Source organism: Lissotriton vulgaris, chromosome 8, assembly GCF_964263255.1.
Source record: "Lissotriton vulgaris chromosome 8, aLisVul1.2, whole genome shotgun sequence".
Classification (NCBI taxonomy): Eukaryota; Metazoa; Chordata; class Amphibia; order Caudata; family Salamandridae; genus Lissotriton; species Lissotriton vulgaris.
The window spans coordinates 533,009,137-533,026,219 of NC_141696.1; the positions used below are offsets into that span (position 1 = coordinate 533,009,137).

The following is a 17,083-nucleotide window of genomic DNA, read 5'->3' on the forward strand; positions in this document are numbered from 1 at the left end:
ACTGTTCTACCTCTTCTCCTGCCACCACAGCAACCGCCATTGTCACACTGCCTCATATCCCACAGCAGAAGGATAAGCGATAAGGGAGAAGAGAAGAGCGAAGAGGTGAAGATCAGAGTAGTAGTAGTTGTAGGTCAGTGTGGAGATAGGCAGGAAGATATTGATCAAGCCAGCAAGGGGTTGTGAGAAAGTCATCCTTTTTGCCCTGATCGCCCCCATGATTTTGACTGATACTGGTGGGTACTGACTCTGATTATTCACTGGGCTCTGCTAACCAGGCCCAGGGCCAGTGCTCTGTTTAATAGGTATATGGTAATTAGGTGTAATTACAATTTGTACTGACAACCTACCTTTAACCCCTTGCATGCTGGTGACGAACCCCAGCCGTCACGCTCTGCGGTGCTCGTGTGCTGATGACGGCTGGGGTTCATCACGGCCCGCCCTGTTCGTTTGTTTACCGCACAGCGGCGGAAACGGGCCAGCAGCGAAGGGGTTAAGTTCCTAGTATATGGTAGGGCATGTATGTTTAGATGCCCATTCGATTTTTAATGACCTTAAGTGTGCACTGCTGTGGTGCCTCCTGTCATTTTAAAAGCCAGCCTGCCTTTCAGGCTGCTTTTACAATAAAACAATGTCTAAATTTGACTTTGGAATTAAAGGTACTTCCAAAGTCTTAAACTACCTTGTTTTTTACATATAAGTCACCTCTAGTGTCTGCCCTAGGTGACCCAAGCATAGGGCGCCATGTTAAAATAAGCAGGGGCATTATAAAATATCTTTTATATGCCCTAGTGAGAGAAAAACTGCCAATTTCGTTTTTCCCCGTTGCAGTACATTAGCTCCATAAGCTAATATGGGAAGGCTTTGTTTAACATTAACAAAGTCTGTCTTCGTACAGGAGTGAGCTAAAATAATTCAAAATGTCAAATTAATAGTGGTAATGAATCCAACAACTTGCCATGGTAGGATATATTATAATTATTACAGGAAATAAGTTATAGAACTACTTTTCTAAAGTTACTCAGTTCAACCCTGTAGCAATCTCTTCTGATTGGCCAGCCTTTCACAGGCTGAGCCAAGCTGCTTTAATGAGGTGTGAAGTGACCTGGGTTGAGACAAAGGAGACATCTGGTGAGAGGAGATTTGCAGCAGTAGATGCCAGGAAAGGAAGGGGGCTAGGTAGCCAAGCTGGATTTCAAAGGGAGAAAGACTGTGAGGACAGGAACCAGGCCCACCCCCACTTCCTGCACCCCCAACCAGGTGGGAGCCCCTGTAATTGAATTAGGAGAGGGGGTCAAAGGGGGGTGTAAGGAAAGTTAGCCACACCTGTGGGTTGGATTAGCCCTACTTGAACCTCCAGGAGAGATTTTCACCATTTTGATTTTTGTGGAATAATGCTTTCTTGGACAAGATAATGCCCCACTTGCGGGGAAGTGGTCATCACTGAGGGTGGCACCTTGCACCCCATTGGTCAGGGTACCCCCGCTTCTTCCCACCCCTGAAACCTAGATAAATATGGAAGAGCTTCCCTGCAACTTAGACCCCTGCCTGGAAAGAAGAATAAGAAGGACTGCCCTACTGAACCCCTGGCATGCACCAAGAAGGACTGCACTCATAAGGACTGCACCTGCTGCACACTCTGGGCTTCACGAAAGAGGACTTTGACTTGCCTTAAAAGTTTGAGTGACTCCCTGCAAGCAACAAATATAAACGAGCTTCGAGAGGTCCCCTGCATCAACTCCACCAAAAAGAGCCCAGCTGACCAACGTCCTGTGGACTTTAAAGGATTTGACCAGGTGCATAGGAGAATTGTAGTCCCAACTCTCCAAGGAGCAACTCAAAGCTTCTAGACCCTTGGCTGGTGTTGTGGACACTTCAAGACTCCATAAGGGCCTTCTGAAAGAAGATCCAGAAGTTTATAATCATTTGGCGAATTATTGTGAAAAAGCTCAAGAAGTTGACCGACCTGTCATCAATAGTCAGTGCAGCAACATCGAACCATGAACTGGTCTGAAATTCAGCTTTGTCCCGCTAAAGCTCTGGAGCTCTTCGTCATCCACACTGCCGTCGACCCACAGCCAGCCTATAGCCTAGAGAGTCGCTCCACGTCGAAAGAAAAAGAACCAAAAAAGTGGCTATGTGCAAAGGTTAAATTTTGACGGGCCCCAACCACCCCATCGTATTTGACCCAAACTCCATCGCGGTCGGCCTGAAACTTTGACTTGGTCCCGTTCAAGCACGGCCAGATGTCCTCAGTTGGCGCTTTATGCTTTTAAGCATGTTTACATTTAATCTTCAAAAAATCATATCTCCGGTTCCCTACATTGGATCTTTGTTGTTTTGGTGTCATTGTAAAGATAAAAATAGTTCCTATCTTTAGAAATTGGTGTTGGAATTTTATTGTGTTTCGTGTCTTTGTATTTATGGTAAATGGTGTTTTTTAAATGCTTTACACACCTGACTCCTAAGTAAAACCTGAATGCTCGTAAGCCAAGCTACCAAGGGTTGAACAAGTACTAATTTATTGAGACTTTACTGTACCGTATTTGTGATTGTAGTATTGCTACTAGCTCTAGGTACCTACCTGCACCTACTAACAAACCTCCTTCCAACATGGGTGAAGGGACTATGCAGTTTCTCAAGAAAGCCAGAAGACTGTGCCCAAGGCAGATTAGTTTGTGAGCAAAATGCTCTAGAGGAAGCATGTTGCAGAGATGCAGCAAGGGATAAGAACTGGTGTGAATGCCTTTTGCTTCTTATTAGTACTCCAGGAATAGCATCAGGCTACTTTGTGGGGCCCCAGAACATCCCAGTTGTCCAGAAGTGGGTTCTCCTTCAGAAACCTCCCCGATTCCTATAATTGCCGAGGCATAATTCCACCTTCAGGAATTCCATCAAAACATCTTCAGTTTACTTCCTAGTAAAGCAGTAGAACACACGCCCAGAACCCACCGCAATAATGGCTTCTATTTCAGATTCTTTATAGTGAAGACAAATGGCAGATGGTGTCCTATTCTAGTTCAAGGGAGCTCAACAAGTTCCTCAAGATGCAGTCTTTCAGGATGGTCACTCTTCGGAAGATTCCCTTGTCTCTACAGAAAGGAGAGTTCTGTACCTCTTATGTGCAAATTCCATATCCCTACACAGACAAACCCCACAGGCAGTTTCTGCGGATCCTAAGGGTGAGGAAGCATTATCAGTTCAAAGTACTTCCACTGGGCCTGAAATATGCACTGAGAATTTCCAGCAAATGCCAAACCTAGCCGCTGCCCAACTGAGTAAAGAGGGTTATCAGTTAAGTGTGTACCTTGACAGTTGACTCTTGAAAGCACCACCAACACAAGAGGCAAGTAGTCAACGGAAGCCTTCCTTGTACACTTTTGATGTGGGGGCATTGCTCTAAAAACTAAGAATCAATTTGCAGTATCTCTCCACAAAGGGTTTCTGGTTTGAGGAGAACAAGAATTTTTATATTAACTATTTGAGTTGCACATAACACGTCATGGCTTGGAAGCAATCCTGCAGAGTTTGAAAATACAATCAGTACTAATATATACATACAGCACAACCTCTGTGTGTTACCTTACTAAACAAAGAGGCACAGAGCCTTGCAACCTTTCCAAGTAGGCCCACTTATTTTGGGATTAGGTGAGGTCCAACATCCCTGCAGAATATTCTCAATAATGATAAGACAGATGTGTTGAGCTGCTCCCTCTTGGACTATCACAAATTGAGCCAGTACCAACTGCAGATATCTACCAGTCAATTCAATTCAATTCAAATGATCTTTATTCGGATTTAGTACATCCATAAAAGTACATACAGAGTAAAAATACATTTTAAGAGCATTTAAAAACACACATAAAAAGTTAAAAACAATTTGTCCAATTAGGTTGAGGCAGCATGTGTAGCTTAAAGTGCATAATATATAAAGTGCGAAATGCATAATAGAGGGAGAGCATTAGTCCGTTGATGTACATAGTTTCAAAATTCAATTGTATTCTCATACAAGGATTATTTAAATCAAAGCACATGTGTAATGGAATCCGTAATTAATAACTGGTACAATGGTAAAGTACACAAATACATAGGATGGCATAGTACTACTGTCCATTAGCCGTGTTCCATACTTGCCCTCGATCTCACACAGGCTTTTATGAAACAACTTACAGTATAAATGACTTCATCGGTGTGCAACATTTGCAAAAATTGTAGTGCTAGAATGGAGTCTCGTAAATTATATTTACGGAGGATGGGTCTTAAATATTGGCAGGTATACAATTTATAGTGGCCGCAAAAGAAGAGATAGTGTAATAAACTTTGTTTTCCACCTTGAGAACAGGGGCAATCCAACTCTTCTAATTTTTTGTTATAGCCAATAGGAAAGCTAAGCAAGTTGACTATGCTTCCCTCCCGGAACCTGAATAAAAGACTCCGATTCCATCTTCCTATAGGAATTGACAGGTATCTTAGAGAATTATTTGGATTATCAATACCTGAATCAATAGTGCGCAAATATCTAATGACCACTGGTTTAATGGATTCTGATCTCATCCTTTCCTCATTATATAAATCCAGGAATGCCCGTTTGATACTATTCTTATGAGCGGGTACAATAGAATCAGGGGAGCTAAATAGAGATCCATGTCCCACACACTGCAGACTATTTTTGACTGCATTTAGCCAGGGTATATGATGAGATCTATCACTTGACAGGCAGTCAGATATAATACTGCGCGTTAGGGATGCAGCTGGATTTAGCCATATTTTAATCCAAAAAAGTGCAGGCCTTGACTTAATAAAATCGACAATATATGGCAGCCTTAGTTCATTGTGACAGATGAAAGTAGGGGCACAAGGAACTCCCCCCAGCACCCTCCTACAAAATCTATTTTCCTCCAACTGGAGGGCCGTGCTGTTACAATAGCCCCATACTTCAGCTCCGTAAGTCCCAGTTGGTCGGCATTGGGTGCGATAAATGGTAAGAAGGGGGGTAACAACGTCAGCCAATTTTGGTTGACGAAGGGATAAGATTGAATTAATTGACTTGCCAATTTTGTTACTCGCATGGGCAGCGTGTTGCTGCCATGAACCTGAGTTAGAGAATAACAACCCTAAATAAGGGAAAGTGCTGGTGCATTTTAAAGTGTTGTTACCGGATTTGATGGATGTAATATTATACTTTTTTGGTCGGCAATTCATTATAAAAGATTTTTTAAAATTGGTGTTTAGGCCAAGGTCGGACATGAAAGTAAAAAACCCAGAAATTAAAATGCGTAAAGCATTCGGTGTACGCCCCATTAATACAGCGTCATCCGCATAGAGTAGGGTAGTAATGGGGGAACCGTTTATAATTGGAACGTCCTTAATGATCTCACTCAGAGTACTACTCAACCTATTGATATATAAAATAAAAAGCAGGGGGGCGAGTACGCAGCCCTGTCTAACTCCTCTGCTAATAGGGACATCGTTAGATAAATCGCCATCATTATTAATTCGTACTCGCGCTTTTAAGTCCCTATGTAGATAAGAAAGAAAATACACCAGTGAGTCATCCAAACCATAATCAAGCAAAAGTGACCACAACCTTGAACGATTAACAAAATCAAACGCAGAACTCAAATCCATAAAACCTAAATAAAGAGGGGATTTTTTGACAATGATGTATTTAGCCATAATCAGATTTAAATTTAAACATTGTTCAATAGTGCCTACTTTACTTCTGAATCCCAGTTGGCTACAATGAAGAACGTTGTTATCTTCAGCCCAGTCCCTTATCCGTTTAAAAATTACCCTTCCCAGGACTTTTAACGTATTATCGATCAGTGAGATCGGGCGGTAACAGGCGGGATCAGACCTGTCACCTTTCTTAAATATAGGTACGATGACACTGTTCGACCAGGATTCGGGGATCGAGCTATCATTCAGGTTATTAAATAAGTTGCATAATAGAGGGGCCCAGAAATTAATTTCTGATTTGATCTGATCAATGGAAAGGCCGTCAGGGCCTGGAGCTTTATTACTAGCACTATCAATAATAGCATCCTCAACCTCAAGTAATGAAAAGGTCAGAGGTTCAGCGCTATAGGGTAGAGAGACAGTATCTAGAGGGGTCGCTGATATAGCGTAGATTTGGGAGAAATGCTCTACCCACGCCTCGCCTGTTATATTACTGTTAATTGGATTGATGTTAGAACCAAGAGATCTTAAGGACTTAACTTCTTTCCAGAAGCCAGTTGTGTTCTTTAGTGTGGCGGTACGCGTAAGGGATTCCCAGTGATTAATTACTAGGGCCTCAGATCTGGTTCGTAAGGCACTTTTATATTTTGATCTTAATACTCTCACGAGTTGGGGGTCCCTTGGGCTGGTATTAAGGGCTGCCCTCAAGTCCCTATTGGCCTTGGAGCAAGAGGAGTCAAACCAGCGGGGACCCTGGGATATATTCTGCCTAGCGGGTTTGGAGGATTCAGTTTTAATGGCCCGCATAAATCTCCAAAAGCGCCAACCACCTCATTACTAGGACTTGTATGGGACAGGCAAATCTCTACTATCTCGGGATGTTTTTTAATTACTCTAGAGAGAATTCCTCTATTATCAACTCCCTTCCATACTAGTCTCAATCTATCTGTTGATAATGCTAGATTTTGAGGCCCAACCTCTCGCTTCACTGCAACCTTTGAGGTCTGGGGATTGTGTAAATTTATTCTAAGCGGGTAGTGGTCGCTATAAGCGGAACAGACGACTTCTGCTTTTAAAATTATGTCACTTAATGTAGGGCATGTGAAAATATAATCTATCGTAGAGGCACAGCCCTGACCTATAAAAGTGGGGGTTGTTATATTGTTTGCACTTGTGCCTACTATTTCCATAACATTAACTAGGTCACGGGAAGCTATATGGTTTTTCAATTCTTCCCCGTTTTTACATATTGGGCTATAGCGATACATATGTGCATTAAAGTCCCCTCCGATGCAGATACCATCAAAGGGTCCGTACTTTTGCCCCCCCAAGATTTCATCTATAAAAGTAAACAATAACATAAAATTACCATTTGGACGGCTAACAAAATCATTATTATAAAAATTAATAATACATAATTTCAATCTGTTAATGTACTTCATAGCCATAAAACAGCAATTACCCGGTGTAGGGATCAATTTAGTTTGCACCCCGCATTTTATTTTGGACCAAATAGATAAACCCCCGCTAGGTCGACCCATATGAGACGGGGAAGCCTTGAGATTATAACAACAGAAACCCTCAATTGTTGGTGACGTTGTACTCCACGTTTCTTGTAGCAACAATATATCACAGTTATTATCAACCCAATTGAGCCACTCTGTAATTTTCAGTTTGGATTTTAAACCTGCTATATTCCAGCTGACAAGAGATAGTTCTGAGTCCAGAGGCAGATGAGTAAAGGTCTGGGGTGAATTACTCAAGATGCTTTGAGGCGAGGATTGTGAAACAATCTGGGGTTCGGATGTCGGAGTCAACGATAGTTCGACAGAAATAGTCAAAGGTGGTCAGTCTTGCATATCCAGATCCGAAAGAGGTGCAAATCTATTATACATTTGGAATGGGAAATAAGGTTGATGCAATTGCATAGGTGGTGGCCGAAAATGCATAGGGGGTGGTTGGAAATGCATAAATGGTGGTTGGGAATGCATTAATGACGGTTGGAATTGCATAAAAGGTGGTCGAGGTTGTGTTGCCATTTGTCTATAAAAGTAACTCAAGGGTAACATAGTTGCAACAGTAGGAATGGTAGAATAGTTGCTGTTTCTGTTAAGGAGGTTTCTTACAGTCCCAGGATTTTTAAAATTCAGAACTATACAGTCACCTTCCTTATCCTTGAGTAGAGGCCTGACCCACGATACCCTGCGTGCAGATATAATCTCTCTTGAGATGTCAAATCCAACGCCTTTGTGCTTGGTCAGCCAGTCTATGCTCTTATTTCGCAATTGCACCCATGATTCCCCCTGGTCCTCCCTCAACGGTGGTACTCCTGCTAGAACCAAAACAAAAGGACAAGCATCCGGTGGCAAGTGTAGGTCTGGTCCTTGATGTTTAAATGGTTTAATAGACCCTTGAGGGCCAGTACCCACGTTGTTATTGGCAGCATTCGGTCTTGGAGCTGTAGAGGGTTTAGTTGGGCCATTATTGCTATTTGGAACAGCAATGTTAGGAGTAGATGGAATAGCAACTTTTCTAGGAGCAGGTATAGGAGTTGGTTTTATAGGCAAGTTAGCTTTATTCATAGTTGGCCCTCTTTTAGCAGTTGTGGGTTGAGTTATTGATGGCGCAATAGATCGGGATGGGGATCCAGAATTACTCAGTACCCCACCCAAAGTGCTGATGATGTCCTGTTTCTTTGATGACAGTATATTGTTTGCAGTTTCCAATTCCTTCAAGAGGCGATCTGCTCTAACTTGGTCGAGGATGATTGACCCCTTTCTTTTTATTTCTCCAGTCTTGACCAGGTTATCTAATCTGTCCAGTCTTTTAAAAACGTTATTAAACTGATTGATCATTTGCTTTTCAAGTCGGTTAAAAATAGTATCCACTATGGTTTCTATGAGGTTCCCGTTCTGTCTAGAGAGATTATAATTATCACCCATTATTGCTGTTTGAGTCCATATGGTTTTAGAATTCCCGCAAGGATGATTGATAGTTGCATCGGAAATGCTGTCCATGTCAGCGGAGTCTTTATCTTCTGTAAGGACGATTTGTGCCCCCGAAGATTTATTTTTATTCCATAGACTTTGCGGTGTGGGCTGATTTTTGTGGAATAAAGGCTGTTTCCTTTTATTAGCACTTTGCTTAGTTATGCCTCTTTTGCGTTTTTCCCCTCCCGGTTTTTTACTGCTAGAATCAGTGTTGTCCAGGGTAATGACATCATCCTGCGAACTAGTTGTAATAGTAGAAACACTCTCTGTCTGGAGGGATACTGGGGATGTCAATGTCAGTATAGGCTTAGGCATTACTGCCGCTGGTATTGTAGATGCGGGATCATGTGCTATGTAGGTGACAGTATTTTCATCATCCAAAATAGTGGGCACGTCGACAGGAGGATGTGACGGTTTTACCACAATTATTTCCGGGTTTAGATGTACATCTCCATTAACACAGCTTGTACTGCTTATGGAACTCGTTTTATTGTGGATGGAAAGGGAACCCATCGAGAACCTTCTCTCAGTCTCCACTATTTCATTAATAGCAGAGTCTATCAATGACTCAAAGGATGTCATGAGGGAGACAGAAGTATCAACACCCTTGTTTTCAACATCATAATTATTACTATCACCCATTTTGTGATCCACAGTAGGTGCTCACCTTAGCTACAGATGTTAGTGGGGTGGCCTGCCCGTCCACTGCAGTCCACAGACGGCCCGCCCTTTTCCCGGGCTTCTCCCGCGCGCGACTTGCGGGTGCGAGAGGCGTTCCCTGCTAATGAAGCGCCTCCTGGCGCGTGTCCGTTGTCACGCCCGCCGCGTCCACCCCCGGGGCAGCTGGATGATGTAGTTCCCCAGCTGCTGCTGCGCCGGGTGGATGGCGGTGGATGGCGGTATGAGCGCTGGCCGTTTCCCTCACGGCGCGGTTGTGGAGCAAAGCAGGGGTAAGTTCGCTGATCACGTTGGCCGTTCCCCTCACGGCAGGTTAGGCAGTGATAGAATGTCCCCAGAGCGCTTCGGCGCTCCCTGCTAATGAAGCGCCTCCTGGCGCGTGTCCGTCGTCACGCCCGCCGCGTCCACCCCCGGGGCAGCTGGGTGATGTAGTTCCCCAGCTGCTGCTGCACCGGGTGGATGGCGGTGAATGGCGGTATGAGCGCTGGCCGTTTCCCTCACGGCGCGGTTGTGGAGCAAAGCAGGGGTAAGTTCGCTGATCACGTTGGCCGTTCCCCTCACGGCAGGTTAGGCAGTGATAGAATGTCCCCAGAGCGCTTCGGCGCTCCCTGCTAATGAAGCGCCTCCTGGCGCGTGTCCGTCGTCACGCCCGCCGCGTCCACCCCCGGGGCAGCTGGGTGATGTAGTTCCCCAGCTGCTGCTGCACCGGGTGGATGGCGGTGGATGGCGGTATGAGCGCTGGCCGTTTCCCTCACGGCGCGGTTGTGGAGCAAAGCAGGGGTAAGTTCGCTGATCACGTTGGCCGTTCCCCTCACGGCAGGTTAGGCAGTGATAGAATGTCCCCAGAGCGCTTCGGCGCTCCCTGCTAATGAAGCGCCTCCTGGCGCGTGTCCGTCGTCACGCCCGCCGCGTCCACCCCCGGGGCAGCTGGGTGATGTAGTTCCCCAGCTGCTGCTGCACCGGGTGGATGGCGGTGGATGGCGGTATGAGCGCTGGCCGTTTCCCTCACGGCGCGGTTGAGGAGCAAAGCAGGGGTAAGTTCGCTGATCACGTTGGCCGTTCCCCTCACGGCAGGTTAGGCAGTGATAGAATGTCCCCAGAGCGCTTCGGCGCTCCCTGCTAATGAAGCGCCTCCTGGCGCGTGTCCGTCGTCACGCCCGTCGCGTCCACCCCCGGGGCAGCTGGGTGATGTAGTTCCCCAGCTGCTGCTGCACCGGGTGGATGGCGGTGGATGGCAGTATGAGCGCTGGCCGTTTCCCTCACGGCGCGGTTGTGGAGCAAAGCAGGGGTAAGTTCGCTGATCACGTTGGCCGTTCCCCTCACGGCAGGTTAGGCAGTGATAGAATGTCCCCAGAGCGCTTCGGCGCTCCCTGCTAATGAAGCGCCTCCTGGCGCGTGTCCGTCGTCACGCCCGCCGCGTCCACCCCCGGGGCAGCTGGGTGATGTAGTTCCCCAGCTGCTGCTGCACGTGGTGGATGGCGGTATGAGCGCTGGCCGTTTCCCTCACGGCGCGGTTGTGGAGCAAAGCAGGGGTAAGTTCGCTGATCACGTTGGCCGTTCCCCTCACGGCAGGTTAGGCAGTGATAGAATGCAGATATCTACCAGTCACCACTCATCAGAATAAGAAATTCACAGCAGACACTGACAGCCATTGTCACAGGAGGGTGGATTTTCAATGCCTTTTGGTACATCTTTCCTCCTTTTCTACTGGTCTTGAGGGTCATCAAAAAGGTGAGAGTGAACCATGTACTTTGATTCTAAGTTTTTGTTCACCTATTTTCTGTGGCTGTCTTATCATTCACCTTGAAGTAATATACAGCAGCTCGGACAGATGTTACACCACAACCTAAAGTCTTTGAAATTCAAAGCGGTTCCTTACCACGAGAGTTCAGATTCTTGTCCATTCCTTTTAAATGCAGACAGATCTTTGTACGAGCTGGCAATTTTCCCACCATTAGGACTAATAATTCCAAATGGAAATGCTTTTGAGTTTTCTTTGCCGAGAAGGTATTGGACCCACTTTTGTCGCAACCCCTTCAGGTTCTACTATCCCTGCTAGGCATAGCTAAAGTGGGGAGTCCATTATAAAAGTGTTTTTTGGCATATTGATGCAAACCCTACAAAAATAACTGTTTGCATCTGAAGACATAATACAGAATGTGAACATATTCTCATTTTTCAACAAATTTGCACAAAATTGGGTTGCATTGCTTAAAAGGGCAAGCCTGCATCATGGAATGCTAATGAGTGAAATGTTGCCATAATATCTGGAGTTTGGCAATACCAAATATATGTTGGTTTTCCATGGGAATGTAGTATGCAAATCAATTAAACAATCTAGGCGCAGATCACTAAATTTTGGCAGAATCACAGTTTATGGTGCACTGTTCATTTGACAATGGATATCAAATTCAGGACTATATGGAAGGTGTAAATACTATACATTTTCTAATTCTGTGCAGCCTAAGGAATCAAATGGTGCAAACCCAGACTTCCTTTGTTCTGGCAGGCGTTCCAGGAGCATGCACTGAACATGACGATTGTTTGATTTTTTTAGCAATTATCTCCAGTCTCTCGCATACATGAAAAATCCCTGCTGAGCTTCGTCCAAATCTAAATTTCTCTGGGGTCCCTGAGTATGGGGTAATCAGGCATGTGTGAACTTTTTTTGGGTTACGGTTAAGACAGTCGTTCAGCTGCGTGCAGTTCATTCTATATATTTCAAAAGCAAACTAGAGCAAAATGCTAGTTATGGGAAGCTGTCTTTCAGTTGCCGGTATCACCCCAAGGCTTTGGCGAATGCTGCCACTACAATATATTTCATCATCTATCGATCCTAAAGTTTCAATGGCTGGCCAAGATAGGGTGCTGAAAGTAACGATTGTGAGATTTTCATCATTTTTTCCCAAAGTGTGGTAATTCCCACTATTCCCTCTCTTTGTCACAGAAACATATTCTTGCCGATTTTGATCCACATCTGCTTTGGCCTATGTCTCATCTGCTCATGGATACCAGAAATGCATAAATCTTCTATAGGTTCAGGTATCTGAAATGCTAGTCTAGCGTAGCTGTCCTTTGGTTGCAGTTAACATCCCTGTGCTGTATGATAACCTATTTTATCCATATATTTTTATCAACTACACATCCAAAGATTTCTATCACTGAGACCAAACTTCCAAAACCCTTATTGACCAGCCTGCAGAATCCACTGAATGTTACATTTGTCAGATTTTCAACTATTATTATTAGTTATAATAATGTGAAGGTAGTGCATAAATTATAAATTTAAGGTTTAACTGTTACTTTAAAAAAAATATATACTTTAAGTTTAGTTTGTATAGAAAGAAATAAAGTTATAGTAATGTAATTGTGGTGCACACATTATAAATGTAAGATATAACCATAACATTAGAATTACTTATGTTTGGCTCATTTAAGTTTGATTCATATAGAAAGAATAAAAGTTCCCCAACTATAACTAAGTTTTATCCTTTATTTTTTTCAATGAATTTCAATGCTTTTTTTATTTTTAATAAAAATGTGTTTCAACTCGTAGAGTCTAGTGTCGTACAGTGGAGGAGTGTCGTACAGTGGAGGACAGTGCCGTGTCGTACAGTGGATTTGAGTAAAGTTGAGTGGCTTAGCATATAGTGGAGTATAGATTCATACAATGGAGTGTATTAGAGAGCAGTAGAGTGTTCTGGTGTAATGTAGAGTTGAGTTAAGTGTCATGAATTTGAGTGGGGTCTCATAGACTACAGTGGAGTGCTGTGTCGTAAAGTGTTGGAAAGTGTTGTACAGTGGAGTGCAGAGTTGTAGAGTGGAGCATACGGGGATATATTGGAGTACAGTCTCGTAGAGTGACATTGAGTGTAGTATAGTTTTGTAGAGTGGAGATGCATAAAGTGGAGGAGAGTGCAGCAGAGTGGAGCTGTGTAGAGTGGTGTGTCAAACAGTGGAGTAGAGTGAGGTAAAGTATGGTAGGGTGGAGTGTTATGATCTAGAGTAGAGTGGCCTGATGAATTATACAGTGGAGTTAAGTGTCATAGAGTGGAGTGGTCTGGTGTGCCATAGAGAGAACTACAGTGAAGTGCCACAGAGTGCACTACAGTGGTGTGGAGTAGAGTACGGTATAGTGTGAAGTGGCATAGAATGGAGTAGAGTTAAGTAGCATAGAGTAATGATCAGTGGAGTAGTGTCGTAGTGAGAAAATGAGGTTCTGTTGCAGCCCCCCTTCGCATTCCACCCCCCTCACACATACACACACACACACACTTTTTGATGCAATGTTGACTGTAGAGTACAGGGTCCCTGCTGTCCAGGTTCCCAGTACCAGTGATCTTTACCTAAAACTGTTTCACAATTGGCTCTTCAGGCCCTCTGTAAGTCGCTAGTAAATGGTACCTGGGTACCTAGGGCATTGGTACCCTCACCTAGGCCATGCAGACTGCTCTGCAGAATTCAGGGCCTGGTGCAGACAAAGCGAAAAAGTCAACTTGGTACACTGCCTGTGCGCCATGCCAACTATCACTGCCTCAGGTATAGGTAAGTCACCCATCTAGCAGACCTCACAGCTCTTAGGCAGAGTGCAGTATATCCCAGGTGTGGGCATATCTGCATGAGCAAATATGCCCCTACAATATTTAAGTCCATTATTAGATATTGCAGGTGCCAGGGAAGACATAGAGAGTACGTGTGGTGGAAACTTGATAGCTTGAGTTCCTCAGCACCATGATGACTTCTCTGAAACTAGGAGTGTTTGGTACCAAAGTACTCCTCTCAATAAACCCACACTGATGCCAGTGTGGGATTTATTAAACGATGTATTCAGAGGGCACCTCAGAGGTTCCCCCTGAAAACCTACCAACCCCGGTGTGGTCACAGACTGGCTGTAGGCAGCCTGCCACCACCAGACATGTTCCTGGACCCCTGGGTCGAGAGCCTCTGCTTTCTATTTCCTAATGCACATCCTGGGGTGAGGTGAAGCTTTAAAGGCCTGCCACCTTTGTAATGCAACCCCCAGCCTCCGCTGCTAGCAGCAGATGGCAGTCCCGGGTTTACACCCCTACTTTGGGGGTGGGAAACCTTGAGTGAAAACCTAGAAGGATAGGAGGTGTGCCCACCTCTGCCAACTCCACTCCTAAGGTGGGAGGCGAGGTGAAACACATCTTACAGTTCCCGCTAGCTTGAAGATGGGGAGAGCAGTCAGGTCTAGGACTATGCCCACTCCCACAGGAGGGTTGCAAATTTGAGGGTGTAGTCAACCCAGTTACTCCCCTAAAGCACCCCTAAATTTAGTATTTAGATGGCCCCCTCAGACCGGGAAACTTGTTCCTGCCGACCTAAGGAGAAGGACGAAGAATACTCCATGCATCGAAGCCTGAAGACTACTACTGACTTGACCCCAGCCCTACAGCCTGTCTCCAGCTTCCAAGACTCTGCAAAAGAAGACGAAGCCTGACCTGCAGCCAGCAACTTCCAGAACCTGAGGAAGACTGCCTGCTGTCCTCAAAGACCAGAGACTCACAAGAGCAGTGGATCTGTCTCCAAGAGATCTACACAAAGGGTTCCGTTGCCCTGGAGATCCACCAGTCCTGCTCAATTTGCACCCGACACGTCTGGCCCGTCTCCTGGTGGACAACTAACACATAACAGGTTCCCCAGTGATCCTGACCTCAAGTCCAGCATTGGCTGACCCCTCCTGGACTCCACGACAACGACTGCAGCCTGAATCCAGAGACTCCTCCCTGACCACAACCAGCTCAGATAAGAAGAATCCGGCATCTACGGATGCCCCTGCACCCGAAGCCCCTGGGCCTTAGTGAACTGAACCGACGGTGCCCGTACGACTCCCTACACCTCTACTTACATCTTCTGTTGCTGATCTCCCTTCATCAGCCTCTGGTGCGACACCTGCAGCCTGTTTATCCTAAGCAAGCTATCCTTTGAAAAGCATTGGGTGCCCAACACCCAGCAGCCCCTGTGCCGCTGGTGGTGTATGTTTGGAGCTGCTTCGTGGCCCCCAGTGCTTGCTCTTACCCCCACATTTTGGCCCCTGCAACCAATTTACCTACCTGCAAGCAGTGTGGCTTCGAGCACCCCTAGTGTCCATTGAAAGCATTGGGGCAAACTCTGATTTTGACCTTTGAACCCGGCCACCCCTGTGCCACTGGTGGTGTAGTTTTGGTACTCACCTGACCCTTGCACTTTGGTGACTTTTGGTCTCGAAGACTGGAACTGTAAATTGTGTACTTACCTGTATAACCACATTATTGTTTTTTTCCATAAGATAAGATTGAGCTTTATGAAAATTGCACTAAGGTACTGATTACGAGTCTGGTCCTGCTTCTTTTTGTTCCCAACATGTCAATTCTTCCGTTTTGTTTAGAACACTTGTATTGTATTGCAGCATTCATATAGCACTGAAAGCGGATAGTATTTCTTTGGTCTTTTGGTACATTAAAACCAGCCCATAATAAAATCAAATGTAGTTATGAATGCGAAGCTTTTAAATTCAGAAGACACAAATAATTATCGTAATGTGGAATGTTCTCAATAAATTGTAGGATGCCTCCATGCATAAATCCCTTAAGATTTTATTTTGCTAATGTCAGTATGGTTTTATGTTGTCATGTTTTCCTTATAAACCTAATGTGCTGAATCTCTATGGGATTTCTCAACTTTTGTTTTATTTTTCAGGTCAGTTGCAATTTTGAACCACACCTGAGAGGAAACGTTTATGTCCAATATCAAACGTAAGCATAATACCCTTAGTTCATATTTAAAATGTTCCCTGACAGATTTTTACGGATATTTTCTGATGCTTACTTCGTTCATAAGTTACCTGCCAGAATATAATGCTTTAAAATGCCACTACTATTTGTGAATTTTGCTAATACATAGCATCCTTTTAGAAATTGCTCAAAGTACGTTCTTTGTATGTGAATACATTGCCCTGTAAGCACTAGGATTAGCCCCTATTCAGGATCAGAATTAAGAGTTGTCTGATAATTCTCACACTCACAGTTTTCCCCTGGTAAATTCTGGCAGGTCATACCTGCTAAAATTTAGCAGGTGAAAAGGCCAGTAAAACAGCATAACATACAATATTCTGAATGATGATTACTGTATATGCATGTCGCACCTCATTTTTCAAGTTGGAAAACATGTAATAGGCGGTATTTACCACACCCACCTTACCCCGAGGTGATGGTGTTTGCCAAGTATGGTAAATACCTCACCATGATCATCCTAACTTGTAATGAGGGCCCACATGTCCATTTTACAAACGTTTTAGAGTATGTTTAACTTTTGGTATCCTAAATTGTCCCTGACTTTGTCTTCAGAATAGCACATTGCTTGTTTTTAGTATGGATTTAGCAAATATATATAGGATAGTACAATAATCCTTAAGGAGTTAATAGCTGCATAAATATATGGATGGGTAAATTCAGGGAAGATGTATGGCTGCCCAGATGGATGGAATTAATTAACTTGGATGAATGGAATGCATGGATGAATAAATGAGTACGTGTGTGGAAATAATCCAGGATGGGGGACAGTAGTAGTTTGTTGAGACAGGAGCACTTCTATGGTAAGCTGGGGCATTTTTTAGGGAGGGGCAGTGTTTAGGGTATAACAGCAGTAGGTATTGTGCATGGATATTTTGTGCTGTGTAATGTGTACAGGGCCTGGATTGATGTGTGATGTCCTGGATTGGTGTGTGATATCCTGGA

The 17,083-nt window shown here is 44.5% G+C and overlaps 1 protein-coding gene across 1 annotated transcript in view; it reads left to right on the top strand.

Moving 5' to 3' along the window:
* ZRSR2 (zinc finger CCCH-type, RNA binding motif and serine/arginine rich 2) overlaps positions 1 to 17,083 on the top strand; it is a 170,931-nt gene that overhangs the window by 122,227 nt on the left and 31,621 nt on the right. The window contains exon 9 of the mRNA XM_086934342.1: positions 16,047 to 16,102. Within this exon, the coding sequence (XP_086790468.1) occupies positions 16,047 to 16,102 (56 nt within the window). The remainder of the gene's footprint in view (positions 1 to 16,046; positions 16,103 to 17,083) is intronic.